The sequence below is a fragment of the Motacilla alba genome, chromosome 17, assembly GCF_015832195.1.
Source record: "Motacilla alba alba isolate MOTALB_02 chromosome 17, Motacilla_alba_V1.0_pri, whole genome shotgun sequence".
Lineage (NCBI taxonomy): Eukaryota > Metazoa > Chordata > Aves > Passeriformes > Motacillidae > Motacilla > Motacilla alba.
The window spans coordinates 3,461,286-3,481,761 of record NC_052032.1 but is presented as its reverse complement, the minus strand read 5'-3'; the positions used below and the strand labels follow the sequence as shown (position 1 = coordinate 3,481,761).

General features: G+C 51.5%; 1 protein-coding gene across 1 annotated transcript in view; it reads left to right on the top strand.

Moving 5' to 3' along the window:
* Positions 1–14,663, top strand: part of ASTN2 (astrotactin 2) — a 323,686-nt gene extending 309,023 nt beyond the window's left edge. Inside the window, exons 21-23 of the mRNA XM_038156713.1 lie at positions 6,558–6,658; positions 7,873–8,056; positions 13,735–14,663. Of these exons, the coding sequence (XP_038012641.1) occupies positions 6,558–6,658; positions 7,873–8,056; positions 13,735–13,972 (523 nt within the window). The 3' untranslated portion in view covers positions 13,973–14,663. The remainder of the gene's footprint in view (positions 1–6,557; positions 6,659–7,872; positions 8,057–13,734) is intronic.
* Positions 14,664–20,476: the final 5,813 nt, after the last annotated feature.

The window sequence follows — 20,476 nt, the reverse complement described above, 5'->3', positions numbered from 1 at the left end:
AGTTTACTGACAGCCCCATGTATTGGTGTAATGGCAAGGTTTTGATACTCCAGTGTGGCACCAGTTGCTGCTAACCTGTTCCTCCATCCCGCTGATGGGAGCAGGTCAGCTGTCACAGATGGTTAAAAGCAGCTCAGTTATAAAAGGTGCTTTTCTTGGTTTGTAGAAGAGCTTTCTAAAGGATGGGATTTTTTTCAGGATTGCACTGTCCACTGTTTCCTTACCATGGAAAAGCAGAGCTGGAACCAAAGACAATGAACAACAGAAGACACTTGTGGCAGTGCCAGCCCCAGGGAGATGGCACAAGAGTGACCACTGCCCTGTGAGGCTTTGCCCAAATCCCAGGGCTCCAGCAGGGCCCAGCAGGGATGCAGTGTGGTCAGTCCCCTGCCAGGACACCAGCCCTCCCCTGGCACCATGGACACGGGCATGGCATGAGCAAGCCCAAAGCCAGAGCCCAACAAATAGACCAAGAAATCCTCTCCTTCCCAAAACCACCCCTTGCTAATTGTCTGCTCAGCATTTGCTGCAGAGACTGGGGGGGTTGCTCTCATTTACCTCTCTTAATTCTTGCAAATCACAGAGTCGTCAATAAGCTCAGCTGCATTCCTGTGGCTTGTGTGGACCGGCTGCTTTTTATTTGATTTGATTTCTTTTTAAATTCTAATGGTTTCTGAATTGGGAATGCTCGTACTAAACACACACACCCCTTTCCATGCCTGCCCAGGCAGCTGCTGGCAGGCCAGCCCCACTCCTGCTCCATGTTCCTCAATGGAAGTGGCTGGGAAGCTCTGCAGGGGATGTACAAGCCCACGGTGGGGAGGCAGGAGTGGGTGGGTGGCTCCTGGACCACTCACAGCCCATGGCATGTGGCTGGGGGTGAAACACCCAAAGCTCCACCCTGCAGCACCCCTGGGCTCCCACACTGCTCAAGAAGACTCTTTCAGGGAAGCTGTGTGTGTAATTTATGGATGCTTTTAGCTCCAGTAAATGCTGGGATGGAGGTCTAATGCTGCTCATGTGTGGGTATCAGGACAAGGAAACACACTCCCCACTCAAGCCTCCTGAGAGCCCCTCACCTTGGTGTCTGGGAGCTGGGGACACTCCCAGACTGGAAGAATGGGAGAGAACAGTTTGTTTGGGTCCCATGAGCACAGCGCAGGGTCTGATGGGTTTGTTCCCACCCATGTGTGTTTGGGGCACCATTCTGGCAGCTCCATTCTGCACGTCCTGGCACAGCCCAAGCCCGGCCCCCATCCCTCGTGCCCAGTCTCCGTGCTGAGATCACTGGGCAGCAGGGAAGCATGGAATGCCAAGAGCTGCTCCGCTGAGGGCTTTAAAAGGGAGGCCTCGGCATTGTTTTTCAGCTGGAACAGGAAGCGAGAAGGGCTGGCAAGGCAGGGTGTGATGTGTGTGTGTCAGCACGCTGGAGCTGCCTCGGCGGCGTGGGGCTGGGTGCGTGCGAGCCCCGCGAGCCTGGGCTGTGCAGGAGGCACGGACAGGCTGTGGCCAGCCAGGGAGCGATGGCAGGACGTGCGTGTAACACCTCAGCCAAGGCAGGATTTGTGTTTTCAGGCTCGGCGTGACGGGTGGTGGTAGCCACGCTGCCAGGGGAGGGAGAATCCATCACGCTGTGTGTGGGACGCCGGCCAGGGTTGCCCTCGCCGAGCTGCTGGAGTTGACAGCAAGAGTCTCGTGGCTGCAGGAACACGGCACCAAGCCCAGGCAGATCAGCCAAGCTTGAGCCAAGCCCCACTGGCAGGAGCATCTTGTGGTTGCACCACTTTGGAAAGCTTGAGGCCGTGTTTGTGCGTGACACTGGGCTCTGGAGCAGCACCTCTGCCCTGTCCTTCATGCACATACGCTCCTCTCAGAGCCTGGGTTGGCCACACAGCTATTGCTGCAGGGTGCAGCCAGCTCCCAGTGGACACATGCTTAATTAGCATGGGGGCTTGGCATCTGGGGGAGTGCTAATTGAGCTCCTTATCAGAGCCTTTCTCTGCAGCCCAGGCAGCCCATGTGGTACAGCATCTCACAGAGCAGCTGCACCAGCCCAAAGGCCTCAGGAAGAGCAGACAAGGCAGACCAGAAATGCCTGTGGTATCTCTCAAGGGTATAAAGAACTCAGCAGCCGAGCTAAGGAAGGTCAGACTCAGAAGTCCTTATCTCCCTTCCCGCAAATAAGGATCATGAGTAAAGCACTCAAACGTCATGAGCATCATGAGAGGGAGTAAAGAAAACATGCTGTCTATAAATAAGTAACATGTTTTGAGCTTCCATTCTCAGTCCTAAGAGTCTTGTGCCTCTATAAATTTGTGGTTTGGGTTATTTTATCTGCATTGAGAAAGAATATAAACATTCTTTTCTGGGTTTTAAATCTCTTGAAATGCAATGGGCAATCTCAACAGCCATTGGGTTCCAGGAACCAAGGCATTAACATCCCCCTCTTGCTTTCTCTTCCTCCCCCCAGAAGCATCTTGAGCCTGGTGATAAAACCCAGCCTTCAGCCAACATTGGGTGGGGAAAATACGAGAAAGGTATTGACATTTCCTGAGGCAAATGTTGATTGGTTTCTGTCTTTCCCTGAAAGTTCCTTCAGGTCCCAATAGATTTGAATTTAGAAGTAAACATTTAGGCAGCATTACTTTATAGCACTTTGTATGCTGTGATTTGAGGCAGAGGTGGCAGCATTTCCAGGCATGGAGGGCTGATCCCTGCCAAAAGCACATGTGTTTGGACCTCTTTGAAACCTCTTCAGGTAAAATACATTCTCGTATTTCTAGAAATACAAGTTTTCGTGTAGGATCTTACTGAAGGCACAGGTGAAGAAGAGAATCAGCTGTGAGACAGTAGCAGGGAGCCTGGAGCTCCTTTGGAAAGCACAGGGACAAGATGAGGAAATGTGGTGAGGAAAGTTTATCACTAAACAAAACATCTCCAGGGTATAAAGGAGCTTCTGCCAGAGCGTAGCTACCATATGGCATTCCAGGTTGTCTGACGAGGTTTCGTGCAATGACTGTAGGTCTGAGACCTTTTAGTTATTGGCTTTGACTTCACCCCAGAGATCTCTGCCTTGGGCAAAGCGCTCAGAACTGCTCTTCGGCCTCATTTATTTACAAATTACCAGGGTTGGCCTCTCCAAGTGCAGCTCTATCCTCATCAGTGGGGATGATGCCTGGCTTGGTCCTTGGCCCAATGCTGAAATAGATTTAAGTGGGGCAGGAGGATCTCCATGGAGTGCTGCAAAATCCCACCTTGTCCTCAGCTTAGCTCCCTCCCTCAGTGTGATCACTTTGATTTTCCCCTGGTGTGTCATGTAGGTGCAGAATCATGGAATGGTTGGGTTAGAAAAGACCTTAAAGGTCATCCCATTCCCACCCTCTACCATGGGCACCTTCCACTATCCCAGGTTGCTCCAAGCCTTGCCCAACCTGGTCTTGAAGACCTCCAGGCATGTGGAGTCCACACCTCTGGTAACCTCTCCACCCTCATTGCAATGAATTTCTTCCTAATAACTTATCCAAACCCACCCTCCTTGAGCTGAAAGCCACATCCCCATCCCTCCCATCACTGGTGGTCTCTCCTGCCACTGGCCACCCCACTGCTGTCCCACTGGGTACTAGGCTGCTCCTTGCCTGCACCTTCTGAAGGTTTCCAGCAAGATGTGAGTGCTGGGTTTGCACAGAGACACAGAGACACAGGTCTTTGTGTGACCTGTGCAAACCCAGCACTCCCTTCTCTTAATTGTCCATTTCCGGGAATAAAAGAACAAAACTAAACCCCGGCACTCTGCACAGTGCCATTAACTGGCCATAAAAGTGTTTTTCTGCAGAGGCTGGGTGGTCAAATGGTTTGAGAACAAGATTGGAAACCATCATCTCCCGAGTTTTCAAACTGTTCATGTCACTGAGCCTCTCCGGGGCACGATGCTTCACCCCATATGTCTCTGTTTACTGTCGATAAAACAGAGCTATTAATACTGCTGTGCTTCAGGGTGATCTTTTGGACTGTAATTAATGTTAAAACCTTCTGAGGTCACTGGCTGGAAGGAGCTGGAGAGGTGCAGAGGCTGTGTGCTGCTGGGCTGCCAGCCTCCACCCCAGCTGGGGTGATTGGTGCTGAGTCCAAAACATGTCATTCACAAGGAATGGAGATGAAAGAGTTTCCTCTAAGGTTCTTGAAAGAGGACTGGCTCCAGGTGAGGTAAAGCAGTTTGGTTTGTTATCAAAAAAAGAATTTTTGAGAAGATCAAAATCACTTTGATTCTGATGTTTTTCCATTTACATTGTTGGGTTTTTTACCCCTTACATAATTAAAAAAAAAAAAAAATGAAATGAGGGCTTGTTTTTTGACATCTATTTTTTAACCCAGGCCTGACCAGGAGAGATGCTCTTGGCAGCTGAGTGATTTTGCTCCTGAGTGAGCTGGGCAGAGGGGAGAAGTGTAGTCAAAAGGCTCACACAGGTCTTCAGCATCACCCAAAGGGGTGGATGTGCTTCAACAGCCAACCAATCCTCCTGACCCCACTGGCCATGGAATAGGTGAAACGGGCACTGATTGCTGAATATTACAATTATGTTTTGATAAAAGTCTTCTGTTTTCCAAGGAAAGTGCTCTGGCACTGATTGCCTCAGAGCTAATGGAGCCAGCCTGAGCTGCTGCAGGCAGAGCAGAGGTTACACATTAGCTCTGCTCACCCTTTTCCCAAAGCAAACACATCAGCACAGCCACTGTGGCTTGGCAGGGGACCCCAGGATGGTGATGGGGAGCAGCTCCCAGCAGTACCCTGATGTTGAGCCCTCTTACTGCTTGTTGTGCTTCTGCTGATGAGCAAGAAGAGCCCTGCAGTGGGTGGGCAGCTGGGGGTCCCTGCCCTGTTCTCCTGCTGCAGCTCCTCATCTCCCGGGGCTGGAGTCCCCCTGCCCAGCACTGGATGCCCCTGTTGGTGTTGCTGAGACACAAACCTTCCCTGCTCCCAGCAGGAGACTCCTCACTCCCCTTGGAGGGAGGGAAAGGGCTGGTGGCACCTTCAGGGTGGGATGCAAAGCCCTGCAGTCAGATTCCTGCATGGAATTCTGTGTTGCCCTATTGCTCTGTGTGTCCCTCAGTGAGAGCAGCCTGTGTGTGGTGCTTGTGAAGTGGCACAGTGTGGATGTCCTTCTGGAGATGCTCCCACTCTGAGCAATGCTCCTGGTAAATTAAGGAAACTGATGTCATGCCAAAAGGATTAAATAGCATCTCCTTGGGTGAGCTGAGCGTGTGCATCCCCTGTGTGCCCAGCTTTGTGAGAATGGGAGTTGTCCCTGCACACAAGCGAGTTCCTCGGCAGTCTGCTGGCATCCTTTCAGACAGCAAGTATTGTCAGGGAGCTGATGCTAATTGCTTGGAGGGAAGATGTCCTGTGCTGGGAATTGCTACCGTGCAGATGTCAGTTCTTATCAGCCACATGTGGGATGTGCAGGGCCTGCAGGGAGGAGAGAGGGGGCTGGCAGTGCTTGTGTGTGGGGTGAGAAAGAGGGAGGCATTGCTTCTGTCACCCCCAAGGATGCAAAGGACTTAGGACCATTACTTAAATAAACAGACGTCAGGGTCTCAATCCCATTTAAGCTTCAGCTGCTTTTATAATACTCCTTACACTCACTTGCAAGAGCTGGTCAGTTTTACCTTAGGCTAAGGAGGGGTGGCATGTTATTTCTCAGGCTGGGAACCCCACCACCAGGCATCTCAGACCTCTGAGGGGTTCAAACCAGCCCCTGCACTTTGTCAAAGCCAGCTTGAGTTGCCATGCCCAGCTTGGAGTGAATAAACATGAACTGATGCCCTTTGGGAGAGTGGACAGAAGATTGTCACCCCTGCTGCGAAGAAGCATTCTCATCTTGGAGCTTTGATGCTCTGAGCAGGACTCTGAGCTCAGCATCCCAGGACATTCCATGCAGCCACAGCCTGTTTATTCAATGCTCCATCAGGCACAAAAGCCATATTTTACTGTCAGATGCTCTCCATTAGCTTCAAGTGTGAAATTATCATTCCCACCCTTTGCCAGCCCCACCCTTGTGAGGAAATGAGGGAGCAAACAACTCAAGGGCCGTTCACAGGACGAGTACGAGCTGTCACTTGTCAGCACAGAGCCCACTTATGGCAAGAATTACTGCCCTGCTCCCAGAAGGGCCAGAGAGGAGCCCGGCTCACAAACACCACGGTGTTATAATGTTCACATCAGGGCATGTCAGAGCAACCCTGAGGTGTTTGCATCCCTCTGCAGTCAGGAGGGTTCAGGGTGAAGCCCCACAGGGGTGCCTGGGGTGAGGGCAGAGGAAATGGAGCCCCACAGATTCCAGACAGGGATGAAGTGGCCTGTCCCCTCAGCCCTGGCTCCCATCCCTGGGTTCTCCTCTGTTCCAGGAGATCATCTCACATCTCCTTGAGATGCCAAAACTGACTGATAGTGCCTGGACCACATTTTTCCTTTATCTTCTGAAGGCTGGTTCCCTTAACAACCTGGTGCTGTGGGACTGAGGGATCAGGACAGTGTTTTCCTTTTGCTTCCTGCCTTCCAGATTTACCCTGTACGCCGTGGATACACGAGGGAGACACTCAGAGCTGAGCACAGTCACCCTGAGGACAGCCTGCCCGCTGGTAGACGACAGCAAGGCTGAAGGTCAGTGTTCAGGTGCCTTGTGTTCCATGCCAGGAGACATTTCCTGCTGATTTTGATTTTCCTCTCTTCACTGTGCCCCCACAAACCTGCCCAGGCCATTCTCTCCCAGTGAGAAGGCTCCTTTCAATTCATCCATGGGCAGAGGGAGGTTCATCTGGGGGTGGGTGACAAATTGCAGGAGTGTCCAGGGGCGAAGTCTCCTTGGCTGGGCAGCTGATGACTCTGTGAGGCCACACAGGCATCCTTCCCATGCATGGCTGTGGGAGCTGGTACTGTGTGTCTGACACAGGCCCCTGGAGAAGAGCAATCCCTTCTCACAAACCTGAGGGAAGCAGCCCTGGCTGGGCCATGCAGGGCACCTTTGGCTCTGGGTGTTTGAAGGGATGCTGGGGGCAGCTGGATCAGTTTGGAAACAGAAGTGTTAATAAAATCCCAGCTACTTTTGCACATTTGCATTGTTCAGTTTTGAAACTGATCCCACTTGTCTTTTCACCCAAACCAGAGCACCTGGCTGCTTTCAGGTTTAAAAGGATTCCTGTATGTGAACATCATGTTACCTGTTCTCTTTCTTGCTTGCTTTCCATTGGGAATATCAAACAGAAAAAAAAAAAAAAATTGGTGCCTAATTCCATGTTCAATAAGAAAAGCATTCCCAGGGAAAAACAGCAAGCAGGATACTAAGGAGAAAGAAGGAGATGCCATTTTGTGCATTTCTCATCTCCAAAAAGAGATTTTTTTTTTTTTACAGCAGACAGTTAATGTCTTGTTTAACACATCTGAGCTGCTCCAGCCAATGCCCACAACGATGAGGGGCTGCATTTCTGGCTGAAGGGCCATCCTGGGGTCAAGTGTTGATCTCTTCCCACTCTTTAGCACCATAGCTGCCAAGGTCTTTTGGTTTGGTGAATTTGGGAAAAGCTTGCCTGCCCTTCCTGGGAGGATGAGGCTGTCTGCCTGTCCTGGCAGCTTTTTGCCTCTCCTCCTGCTCCTTCATGGAGTGTTGGTGGAGTCTTTGTGAGAGCTTTGCTCATGCAGGGCGCCCACTGCAGGATCAGCCTGAGGAATTGCTGACTGCTCTGCAGTCACTGACCCACACTGCAGGCAGCCCCAAGGGACTGCCAGCCACCCCAGCTGCCAGCCAAGGGCTCTGCTCCTCCTCTTCCCATGTTAGCACCTTCAGCTGGTCATTAATCCCGTGCCCTGATCCTTTCCAGAGATAGCTGACAAAATCTACAACCTCTACAATGGCTACACGAGCGGGAAGGAGCAGCAGACAGCCTACAACACCCTGATGGAGGTCTCTGCTTCCATGCTCTTCCGAGTCCAGCACCACTACAACTCCCACTACGAGAAGTTTGGAGACTTCGTCTGGCGCAGTGAGGATGAGCTGGGGCCCAGGTACCTGTTCCTTCCCTGTGTCCTGCCCTGCCCCAGAGCACCCCTCTGCTTGGCCACTGGGGATGTGACCCCCTAGTCTCCTTGTAGCTAAGAGAAGGCCCCTTTTTGGTGTTCACCAAGCTGTCCTGCATCCTTTTGGAGCTCCAGGTCCTGCTCAGTCCTTGGATGAATGCTGGTGGGACACCTGGCCGCTGGGTGGTCTTTGCATGAATGTTTGTTTCACCCAGCCTGAACCAAGTGGGTGAGCTGGGGGCTTGGAAACACCGAGGAGTGGGGGGCAAAGGGTATAATATAGGCCTGGAAAAGTTTTTCCTTCTCCCTCTGTCTCCTCTCTGCTTGTTGGATGTGCTCTCCATAGTACCAGGATGATGCCTCACAACCTTACACCCCTTCTGGACATAGATCCAAGCTAGCCTGGGGCTTGTCCTCCTCCAAAGATGACCTTGGTCATAGTTTCTTTGGTAGTTCAGTGGCCTCTGGAACAGAGCCACTCTCATCTTCCCCCTGCCTTCCCTCTGATGGCACTGCAGGCTTGTTTGTCCTTTGCAATTGTTCCTTTTTCTCTGAATCCCTGGGAGCCATCAGCTTCTTCTTACACATCTTTATTTCCCCTGTTACTTGAGATCCTACCCACTGAAGGATGCTGCCTAACCTGATACCTGCTTCAAGCTGTGGGACAGCAGGGTGACATTTAAACTGCCAGTTCCAGGTCCCAGCTACATCTGGAACCCATGGTCAATTTGGCTGCTGTCTGTTGTCCTCACTGAGCCAGGGGAAGCTCCTCCCAGCACTCCTCTGCCCTGAGAAATACGTGACATGCAGCCAAGGGGATGAATCTATAAAAGCCAAGGCAGCCAGGGCCAGGCTCGTGACAGGAGCAAAGCTCTGCCATCCAGCCTGGCTTCTCAGGGAGCTTGGACAGAAGCAGAGCCACTGACACAGCAGGAGGCAATGAGGACTTTTTTTTTTTTTTTTTGCCAAGGGAGGCCATCTCGTAACAGGATTTTAATTGACAGGCTGTTCTCCTTCCCAGGGGGACATGCATTTTTGTACCTTGAGATGTTTGTCAGATGAGCCTCGGCTTCACAGCGAATGTTCGCTCATAAAACGGAGCGACAAGAGGGGAGCCGGCTGCCTCTGTGTAATAAATACATCACACTGAGGTCCTCGTGAGCCCAGTTTCCATGAAAGCCACAGGTTACTGCAAACAGCTGCTGGCAAGAAGACACACTGACAGCCAGATGTCCCAACCAGACCGTTTACATTAAGGAGACATTAAAAACTTAGCTCATAGGTGGCCCTAAACCAGGATTTTCCGTGGTCAGCAGCATCTCAACACCTGGCTTGCTTCATCCTGCTCATCTCCTCTAGCAACAGCAGCCCCTTTCCTGCTCCCCCCATTCCTCTCACAGACACTGAGTGAATCTCACACAGTTAATTTGTTCCAACAAGACAGAAGAATCTGTCTAAATCAGTGAACTTTAATGCTACTGTGCACCTAGACCTCTGGATCCATGCAGCCAGCATGCTTCCTAACCCAGCCACCAGGAGATTTCACTATTATTTTCTCTTACTGTGTTTTCAGGATGATTCCCATGACCACTGCAAGCAGGGTATGGCTTTTAAGAGGAGGCAGAACAAATAATTAACCTAAAATCTTCTTTCCATGCTCCCATTTGTGGCTACCAGCAACACTGGGGTCAGTACATGGCATCAGCCCAGGGCTCACAACCTGTCCCCTGCTCCAGCCAGTCACCCAGGCAGGCAGCTGGGCTGGCCAAGGGACATGAAATGCATCTCCAGAGCAGCTGCCTTCTGGTACAAGGGGGAATGCAATGTTCTGATGGGACACTGTGATAAGAAGAGGCCATCAAGTCCTGGACTCACTGTCCTCAGACACAAGGGTCTGAAAGACCCAGGTCAGTTCTCTAGAGTGGAAAATCTGAATTTATGACAAAACCACCTCATGCAGGAGCACAGCAGCCAGGCAGCCACCCCTCCCTGCAGTCTCAGGAATCTCATTCTTCCTTCCAGCCAGGTATCATTCCTTAATGGCTCCTTCATGCTGCTTCACCCTCTTTTAGTACCTCTCTCCAAGGGAGGGCAGGGTTTGGCTGGCTCTGGATATATTTTCATCCCATATCAGCCCTCAAGGTGAGTGTTGGCTGTCCCCTGTGCAGCTGGAAGGCACAAACATCCCAGCAGGAGCACCCCTGGCACTGGGCAGAACAGGAAGCTCCTACTCTTGGGCAAATCCCTGCAGAGCTGGGGCTGGCAGCAGGGACCTCAGGGCCCTGTCTCCTGTTCATGCAGGAGCCCTTGGAAAGTGCCCTGGCAGCAGACACCCATTTCCCCTCCCATTTTCTCTCCCTCTTCACGCCACGAGGCACCGCAGAGGGAAGTGGCTGCTTAGAGCTGTCACTATTTTTAAATCCCCCTCTTCATCATTTGTGACTGTGCTGTGACCTCCTAAATCCACCACCTAGGTGCAGTCCAGAATCAGTCCCTGGCTCCTGGGGTGGGAGAGAGGGCACTGCTGGCCCACACCAACATGGGGGCATCCCCATCTGGGCTGTGGGGTGAGGGGCAAGGGGGTCACTTCATCCCTTGGGGTCCAGCCACAGGCAGCCAGGAGAGTGACTCCCCTCTCGCTCCCCTGGTGTCCCCTCCCAATTCCTGCCCTTTAATAAGGCAATAAATTGCAATGTCTGGCAGGGATGAGGTTGGTCAGCATTTAGGAAGATTTCATTTCCAGTATTTGAAAAGGTGGTCGTTCTGACCCGACAGCCCTCCGTAGGGAGCACTTGGGTAATACCCAGGGCTTGATTTATGGTGTTAAATTGGCAGCCCAAGAACTGCTCCTGTAATTTATTACCCCGTCTTCACCAGAAAGCCTCTCTCTCTTTTTCACCCCTCCCCTCACCCACTCTGTCTCTCTTCCTCCTTATTTTTTTTTAAGAGGGAACAGCTGACAGCCGAAAGCTAAATCTAACATTTACACATGACTTCATTACCCTGCTAAAATAAATGATTTAAAGCAGTGAAACCCGTCAAAACTGGAGCTTTGGCACCGGATATCAAAAGCGAGGGGCCTGATTCCCTCTGCCCCATCACCCTGTCTCCTCTGTGACCACAGTTCAGTGTGTTTTCAGTATCTCACAGGGCCAGCCCATCCTGTGCCACATCCCATCCTTAAACACAGGTTTTTCCTGGGGCTGGCTGCACAGAGTGAGCTGTGGATGCAGCAGGTGTGTGGAGACAGCTCCAGGAGAATCACAGCCTCTGGCGCAGCAGGCGTCAGCAGGTTGGCGTGGTTTGACCCCTGAATTTCTTGCCATCCTTGAAGTGCTACTCACATGTAGGAATATTTGCCTGGATAAGAGGCCTGAGCAGATATCAAGGAGCAAGGACAACATGGTGAGTTCTAGCCATATCCAGGTGATCATTAAAGTGTAGCGCAGCAAGTAATGAAAATGGGAAGGTAGAGAAGGCCAAGGGAAATGGAGGGAAAGGCAGGTTGTGTGGGAGAAAAGTGAGAGATGGGTGAGGAAAGCTGTGGAGGGTAGGGTAGGGGAAGTGGTGAGAAGGGAATAGAGGAAGGGAAGAGTGGAATAGAGGAAGGGCTAGCAGAGAGCCACTGGCCATCTGAGATATCCACTCCTTGTGTTGTGTGTTACCCACCATGAGGGTTTTCCTCAAGGGCTGGTCATGGCCACTCTTCATTGCTGCCCTCTTGCTGTGGCTGGGAGAGGCCTTGTGGTGAGCTGGAAGTGTTCAGGTGCATGGACACCAGCACAAGAACTAGCTGAAGGGCTGGGGAAGTGCCAGCACCCCATTTTGGCAGTAGAACTGCTTTGGGATAAATCAGGGTGATCGTGGAGTTGTGGCCTTAGAGAGATGAGATTTCTCCTTTGTGAAGGTGTTCTGGCTGAGTGATCTCCTCCTGAGCATGGCCAGCTGACATAAAAAGTCCACCCCATGAGGTGATGTGAGTCCTGTGCTTGTTCAGCCTTCCCTGAAAGGGAGAACCAGGGCAGATGTTAAGAAAATTTCCCAGCATGAGGATGGGAAGCACTGGAAGGATCACCAGCTCCTGACTCTAGGAAGAGGTGAGAAGAAATTCATCCAGGCAGGTTGATCCCAGCAGGAAGGGGCACAGGTGATGGCTTTTGGTCCCTTCCAGCTGCAGTGACTGATTTGCTGAAGTTTGGCAGCTGTAGGGACAATCACTACAGAGTTCAGTTTGCTGCTGAGCTGAGCTTGAATCAATCAGTCTTCACCAAAAGCACCTAATGCCATCATAGAACTTGTGGCTCCAAGAGGCACACACCCAGCAGCACAGGACCTGCTCCTGGCAGTGTGTCAGGTCTCAGTGTGTGGTGGGAGCACCAGATGCTGTAGGTCAGGTGGCTGCTGTGGAGAGTAACATGAGTAGAGGTGTTGTGTCAGAGCTCAGCCCATGACGTCATTATTATAGATGCGTGTGTAGCTAACGAGGCTCAAATTGCCCTCAAATTTTTATCATTATAAAATTTTCATTCTCTGCCTTGTGTCTTTGTGGATAAAATCCATAAATGGATATCATGGAGAGTTGTCCAGGAAGGCCCAACTTCCTTTGTTCTTCCTTTGCCCTCAAAGCTGACCCAGAGCGCATCACCCTGGGGAGGAGTGGGACAGTTTCCCATGTGCAGCCCTGGTGGAGCAGTGGTTTCCTACAGCCTTTCATCCAGTGTTCCCACTCTGGAGGGAGAGGTCCGAGGTGGCTGGGGGTGCCAGGATGCCCTCTTGCCTCCTGCCACCGTCTCTGCCCTCTGCTCTGGCGCTGAGGTGACCCCGACCAACCCTTCCCTGGCGTCCCATCCCCGGACATCAGGCTCCCGACACTCCCCCAGGGCTGGGAGCTCACCGCCCGAGCTGCAACACCACTCAGCTTTCATAATCAAATAATCCCCATGTTTATGCCTTGCTGACTGACAGTGCTGCCCCCGACATATCATTATCGGGAATTTACATTCCTGCAGGAACTGTGAAATCCCCAGCTCCTGAATTCAGAGCTTTCCTGTGGCACCAGAGGGAGAGGAAATAATCTGTGATCTTGAAACTTTCAAACCACTGAAGTAAAGCTTCTTCCCTCCCTTTGTTTGATTTAGCACTTTGCAGACTCCCACAAGGGGATTCTTGGTTTCTTACGGGTTTATTTTGTTTTGTCTTGATGAGTTGTGCTTTTTTTCCTCGCTCTTCTAGTGTCAGTCCTTTCGGCCTGTTTACCTCCTGCAGTCTTGAGAAGTCAGGAAAGAGAGGGCTGTGCTCATCAGTCAGGGACAGGAAGGTGCTGGGGGTCTCACCAGGGTACGAGGTGGGGCCAGCACATGTGTTGGAGCTGGCCAGGATCATATGGTGGTGGTTACAATCTACCTGGGCAGAGTGTCTCCAGGGCACACAAGCTGCACCGCTGGGCCAGACCTGAGCTCTTGCTGCTGTGAAATGATATATATACCCAGAACTTTGGGAAAAACAGAGCTTCTCTCCACGTGGAACAGGAAAGACAATGTCTTAGGCAATGGGTCTTGTCCATTCTTGCCACAAGACAGAGCTGGTGGCAGAATGCAGAAGTTCTGACTCCTGGTCTCCCCTGTGCCTTGCCTGCCCTGCTCTGTTCCCATCTCTGTCCCCTGCAGGAAGGCTCACCTGATCCTGAGGAGGCTGGAGAAGGTCAGCAGCCACTGCTCGACGCTGCTGCGCAGTGCCTACATCCAGAGCCGCACCGAGACCATGCCCTACCTGTTCTGCCGCAGCGAGGAGGTCCGGCCGCCCGGCATGGTCTGGTACAGCATCCTAAAGGACACCAAAGTCACCTGCGAGGAGAAGATGGTCTCCATGCTGCGCAACACCTACGGGGAGTCCAAGGGGCGGTGAGGGAAGGAGCGGGCCTGGAGCTGTGGGAGGCAAAGGGACTCCGAGGAGTCGAGGACTTGTGATGTGCTGAGTGGCTGGTGGGGTTTGGGGTCGGGTGATGTTCAGAGGGGGTGGAAGGGGACAGCGAGGCCAAACAGGACTTTCTCACACAGACAGCAGAGAAACAAGAAATGAGCAAGTTGGACTTTAATTTCTTTTCCTTTTTTTTTTTTAATTTTTCAAGAGTGAAAAAAAAAAAAAGAAAAAAAAAAAGAAATTACCTAATTTGACTCAGCATAAAAGCCTCTCCTTTTTAATCTTTTCTTACTGAATTTCCTGGACTACACGCTCCAAAACCCTGGGAGGAGGAGATACCCACTCGAGGCCAGGGCCAGGCAGAGGGGAGCTGATGGGTGCAGGGTGATCCCCTCCCTGCCTGCCCTGCCTGCCCTGCCACCGGGCAGCAGCCGTGGGGCGAGGGGCCCCAGTGCCGTGGTGGCCGAGGACGCCGGAGGAGGTGGCACGGGTGGCCGGTGACACCGCGCTGCCAGCGAGGGGCCCGGGGCAGGGAGCCAGGCAGGTGCCCGTGACGCTGCAGGCAAGCTGGGCTTTTGTAGCACTCCGAGGGGACGGGGTGGCTCCGTGTGCAGCCTTCGTTCGAAAGGCTCCCGGCAGCTTGTTCTGTGCATTAAAGATTCATATCGAGTCCATCTTCGCTGCCTCCCTGGTGTTTCTTCCTGACGCGGTCTCGCCTCTGCTTGGGCGTCCGTGGGGTTTCAGTTCTGGTGTGGCACTCCTGGGATGTGGCTGAGATGAGGGAGCCCAAGATGGATGCACAAAAAGGAGGGAAACGTGCAGCCTTTCGCACAGGGTCCTCCCCTCCTCAACACCCAGCGTAGCCACTGGTCCCAGTGGGAGCTGGAAGTGTGTGGGAAAGCCCAAGAAGAAAGCCAGGGGCTAAAAAGACATGAGAATCTGGTTTCTTTTACTGTCAGATGTGGGTTATGCTGGCCTGGGCTCCTGTGGGTAATGGATTTCTCAGCCTGGTAGCCAAACCAAAAAGTGCAGGAGGGTGAGAGGGAAAAAAATACAAAAATCAGATCAGCTCAAAGCTATTGCTTTTTCCTTTTTAAAGCAGAACAACAAACCTGGAGAGGGAAGAGAGAAGAGTGTGGGTTGAATTAATCAGTTTAGTCAGCCCAAAGCAAATAGATTTGTTTAGTTTTTCAGGTTAGTTAACCCTTTAACATCAAATCAAACAAACAGGACGTGAGTTCAAAGCAAAAATGTTTTCAAACCAAACAACGGTGCAGAATTTGATGTGGAGAAGGTTCTGCCAGAGACCTTTTTCTTCTTGAGCTAAACGTGTTTGCCTGATTTGCACCTACTCAAATAATTCTGATTGTTCCTTCTGAACTTCTCCTTTTTTCCCCTCTTTGGTTATGTCTCTTCATTTGAGCCACATTCATGTGCTTTGGGAAGGACGCCAGCACCTGGTCAAAATCTGCTGAAGTTCACAGAAAACTTGGCTGTGACATTGCAGCCTGTAAGACAAGCGCCAAAGCATTGCAGGTTGCCTGAGGTCTTAATTTTTAAGCTAAATTCCTTTTTCTGATGGAGAGAGGGAGGAGGATGACACTGAGGGCTCTGGGCTATGGCCTGTGTGTCACTGATGGTCGTGCCACACTGAAAACATAGACCAAAGGGGGACCATGACACCACCATGTGTTAAAATCTGAGTGCCCAGCACTGCTGCTGCCTCTTCTCCATCCCTTTGTCCTGTGGGGGTGAGTGGTGGCATTGGAGTTTGGTTGTGGGGGTGAAGGAGATGATGGTGATTTGTTGCAGTCAAATGAAGACTTTGGTTTTGCCTGGTTGCAGCTGCAACAACACACAACAAAAGCCTTGAAATGCCAGTGTGAGGGTGCCTGGCCAGTGCCCAGACTGGTTTCAGACCGAGCCGCCCATTTGATGTGCTGCCAGGACCAGGATGTGCACTTTGGGTGAAAAACCCCCAAATCTCCCTTTGGAGCCACTGATGCAGAGTGACTGGGACTGATGTGCAGTTTTGAGTGCCACAATAAAAGAAAGATCTAAAGCCATTGGAGAATGTCCAAAGCAGGGGCACAAAGATGGTGAAGAATGGAGGAAGCCATGCAAGGAGAGGCTGAGGTCACTTTGTTTGTTCAGCCTAGAGAAGAGGAGACTGAGGGGAAATGATACCACATTTTGCACCTTCCTCACCCAGGCCAAGGCCAGTGGAGGTGCAGGCACTGATCCATTGTCTGGTGACCAGTGACAGTTCCTGAGGGAATGGCATGAATATATGTCAGGTTTAAGTTATAAGTTAGGCTGGAGATCAGGAAAAGATCACCCCAGAGGGTGCTGGCACTGCCCAGGCTCCCCAGGGAATGGGCACGGCCCCGAGGCTGCCAGAGCTCCAGGAGCCTTTGGCCAGCGCTGCCAGGGATGCCCAGGGTGGGGTTGGTGGGGGGTCTGGGCAGGGACAGGAGCTGGGCTCTGGCCCTTTTGGGTCCCTTCCCACTCAGAATATTCCATGATTCTGTGACTCTGTGATCGTCCCCTCCTGGCATCTGCAGAGCAGGCAGTGCCTCTGCTGCCTGTAGGACAGGTCCCCTGGACACTCAGCAGGACACAGCTCAGGCCACACTGCCAGGACCAGCAGCAGCCACAGGGAGCTTGGCTGGTCCATCCTGTCCCTGCTGCTCACCGGGTGCAGCTCCAGGTGCTTTGAAGCTGTCTTGTTTTCTCAAGGCTCTGGCCCACAGCTGTGCCGTTCCCTGTACTTTATAAACACAGGGGTTTATTTTGTTTTTGTTTGCTTGGCTCGGGGATGATTCATTTCTCCTGGAAGCCCCGTGCAGCACACAGTGATGGGGAGCAGCTCTGTGGTCTCACTGCAGCCAGTGTTGACCAACCTGAGGGACAAATTGCCTGTGTTCTCTGTAAGTGACTGGGCTGGAGGTGTGACAGGGATAATGCTGCCCCTGGGATTCCTCTCCATTGTGAGTGTGGTGCTAGGTGTTAGGAACAGGAGATGCCAGCCAAAATACAAGGCAGCTGGCTGGCTGACTGCCCCTCAGCATGTTTTTCTCCACTCTGACACTGTGAAGTCCCCCACAGTGGTGTTTTTTACACCTGGGATGTGCATCCCTCACAGAGCTGCAGCATGGGGATGTTTTGTTGCAGATGCTGATGGAAAGGAGACCTTCAGCTCTGGTAGCCCTGACTGGGAATACAGCAGGAGCACAGGCTGGTTGTCCCCTGGATGCACAGTGCAGCTGTGTCCATTGCAGAGGCTTAGTTTGCTTGTTTTGGAAGGCTGCTGAGGAGCTTTGCTTTGCATCCGTGGTGAGACTGGCTGCTCGTATGGGTACATGTACAGAGCAAGTTGTGTGTGAGCCTGTGTTAATATGTACAGAGCAGGTGGAAGAGTCTAGACTCTGGGCTGCAGAGTTTGATGGCCATTAACCTGTCGTGAAGCACACCTAGCTCCCAGATCAAAGCCAGGAGAGCCTCTGGCCAGTGATGCTACCTGGCACAGTGCACCCAAGCCAAACAAAACGGAGGAATTCATCGAGGTTACACATCCTCCAGCACACAGCTGAAAGGAAGGGTCTGTATTTTCTCCCTGGAAACTTTGGAGAATGTAACCCTCTGGCTTTCAAGATAAACACTTGTAGTCATAGCCCAGCAATGCTGACAGATGGACCTGTGCTTTATAGTGTACACACACACACACAGACCCCTGCCACTCCTCTGACTCCCTCAGGAAAAGGGACCCCGGCTCCAAAGCAAATTGCTGCTGCCCCAAGAGCTGGTTCTTTTTGCCAGCCAATACCCTGACTTTGCTGTACCTGGGCTTTGGCAGACCAGAGGTGATGCTGTCCTGGGTGGGAGAGCACCAAGGGGTGGATGAAACATGAAAAGCAAATGGGGAGAGGGGCAAAAAGATGCCATCCTCCATAGAGTTTAATAGATAAACTTCCCACATCCATTTGAAAAGCTGAAATTGTTTCCCTAATGGCATTGCTGGGAAGGGTCACTTGGCTTCAATGGCTCCTGGATGGAGTGATCAGCTTCAGGATGAGCTAAGGTCAAGAGAAGAAACCTTCTCCATGTGTGTTTGGAGTGAGTGTATGTGCAGGTAACAGCACTGGTAGAGCAGCCATGGGTGCATCCTGCACAGCCTGGCCCTGCTTCTCCCATCCATGCACCCCAGCGCCTCATAAACTCCAGCTGAGCATGGGGAGAGGGTTTCCCTGCAGAGAAACCTTTAACAAGCATTCACTGCCACTTCCAGCATCCTATGAGAGTCCCACCGGGCACACGCCCTTCTTGAGGGCACCCCAAATCTGCCACTTGTCTGGCAGCTCGGAGCTGGTGACAGCTGCAGGTCCCTCCCAGGGCTGCATGGGGCTGTTCCCCCGGAGGAGCATTAACAATCCCCATTGTCCCCACGGCCATTGTTCCCCGCCCCGGTCCCGGCCGGGCTGCAGCTGGCACGGCACACAGAGGGGCTGATTGTTTGGGTTTCTGTGCTGCTGATGACACACCACTTTGGGACAGCTTCTTCCCACGGCAGAGGCCTCTGGAGTCAAGTGCTGCATTTGCTCCTTTATTTATTTGTTTGGTTTCTGCTTTTCCTCTTTTCTTTCTTTTATTCTCTTAAAAAAAAAAATAAATTCTTTTCCTTGGTTGGATGGGACTCTGCTGAGGCTGGGGAAGGAGCCAGGGGAGTGCCAGTGGCTGTGCTGTGTGGGCAGCCCAGGTTCTCATCATCCCAGGGGACTCCTGGGGGGACAAAGCCTCACAGTGCCACTAATACTTAGCCATGGCAGTGCCCTGTGCTGCCACAGATGACTCAGTAGCCTGCAAACTCACGCCTTGTTGCCCTGGGAGGATGTAAACCACACGTTGTACCTGCTGGGCGTGGGGCAGGATTAGCTGTCCAGAAGCTGAGCATCATGGCATGAATTGATGTGTGCACTGTGAGACACAAAGGAAAAGGTTTCTGGTTTATTTTCCTAAGCACACATGGCCTGCCTGCCTCCCAGAGTGTTGGTGGTCATGATGTTAAACCAGGTCCATGGCTCACAGTGTCACCATGGTGGGGTGACATGCCCTGGGCAGCTCTGGCCTTGCCAGTGCCCCCCACAGCACTTGGCTGAGGCTGGGGGGCACAAAGATCTGCCAACAGACTCTTGGTCCTGGGCACCAGGAGCTGCCAGGGCTTCAAGGATTGGTTTGAGCCACTGAGATGTGCTTCAGCTTAGGCATTTCCTGTTGTGCTATGAGTGTTGGGGGGCTTTAAGTGCTTGGGTGGAAAGTTTGAGCATTGCAGTTGTAATAAAGTGTGCAACAAAAATAATTCCCATTCCCTTCCCTGCACCTGCCCACCCTCCCATCTCTCCAAGGCTGTTTAGCTGACACTGTGGCATGGAGCCTTATGGAAACACAGCAGCACCAGGGCTTGGGAAAACCCATGTTATTAGGATGGCATTTGGAAAAGAGCAGGACTGAGTTACAAGGTCTGTGTTACAAAGACATAGGTGGGTTTTGACATTCAGCCAGAACCATCCCCATATCTCAACTCTTTCATCAAAAATGCCAATGGACTTGAAGCATAAGTTGGTTCACCCCTATGGGCTGGATAAGGATCAAGGAGAACTGCAGTGACCTTAGGTATGGGGCTCTTAGGTTTCTTTTAAAAAACATATAACTGGGGAGATGATTTATAAATAAAAAAACTGGCAGATAACATCTTAAAAGCAGGGCAAGGAGGGTGACTACAAGAGATGATGCTGCTCTTTGGATTAGTTGGGATTCATCATAAGCAAAATGATCAAAAAGTTGTGAATAACCTTTTAGCTGAAAAAAAATCATGGAAGTTGTTTTTAACCACTAACAATCCTCCCCAGGCCCGAGAGAAGTCAGCCAAAAGATTGTCAAGACCTTTAAAACTATTTTGACACAGTATTGCCTCACTTGTATTTTAAAAAAATGAAGACCCTGGCCCTTTGGCTGCATTCTATCAGAGAACTTAGGCCAGTTGTTGACTTGAGCTGTTACTCCAATTCAGGGCAGAGGCAAAAATCTGGGGCCATCACAGTGTTGTGGCAGTTAATGATCAGCAAAAAGCAGAATTCTGGCCTCAGATCCACTCACTTTTCTTCACCTTCCAGATGTGTGTGCCTTAGAAACTGAAAAAATGAGGAGGTGGAATAAACAAGTCCAGGAAAAGGCAGTGCTGGACCAGAAAGGGGTTTGTGTGTCTACATGTGTGCAAGCAAGTGAACCCATGGGCACAAACCTGCCAGCCTGAACATTAATTTGATTTTCAGATGTCCTTGTTTACATGGAAGGGCGTTTTTTTTTTCATACTTGTGAGTAGTTTTCTTTATATTCCAGTCCTCCTACAGAAGTTTTTTAAGCCTCTGTGTCTTTCTGACATGAAATTTTTCTGCTGCTAACTGCTTCATTTTCCCATTACAGGATGATCTT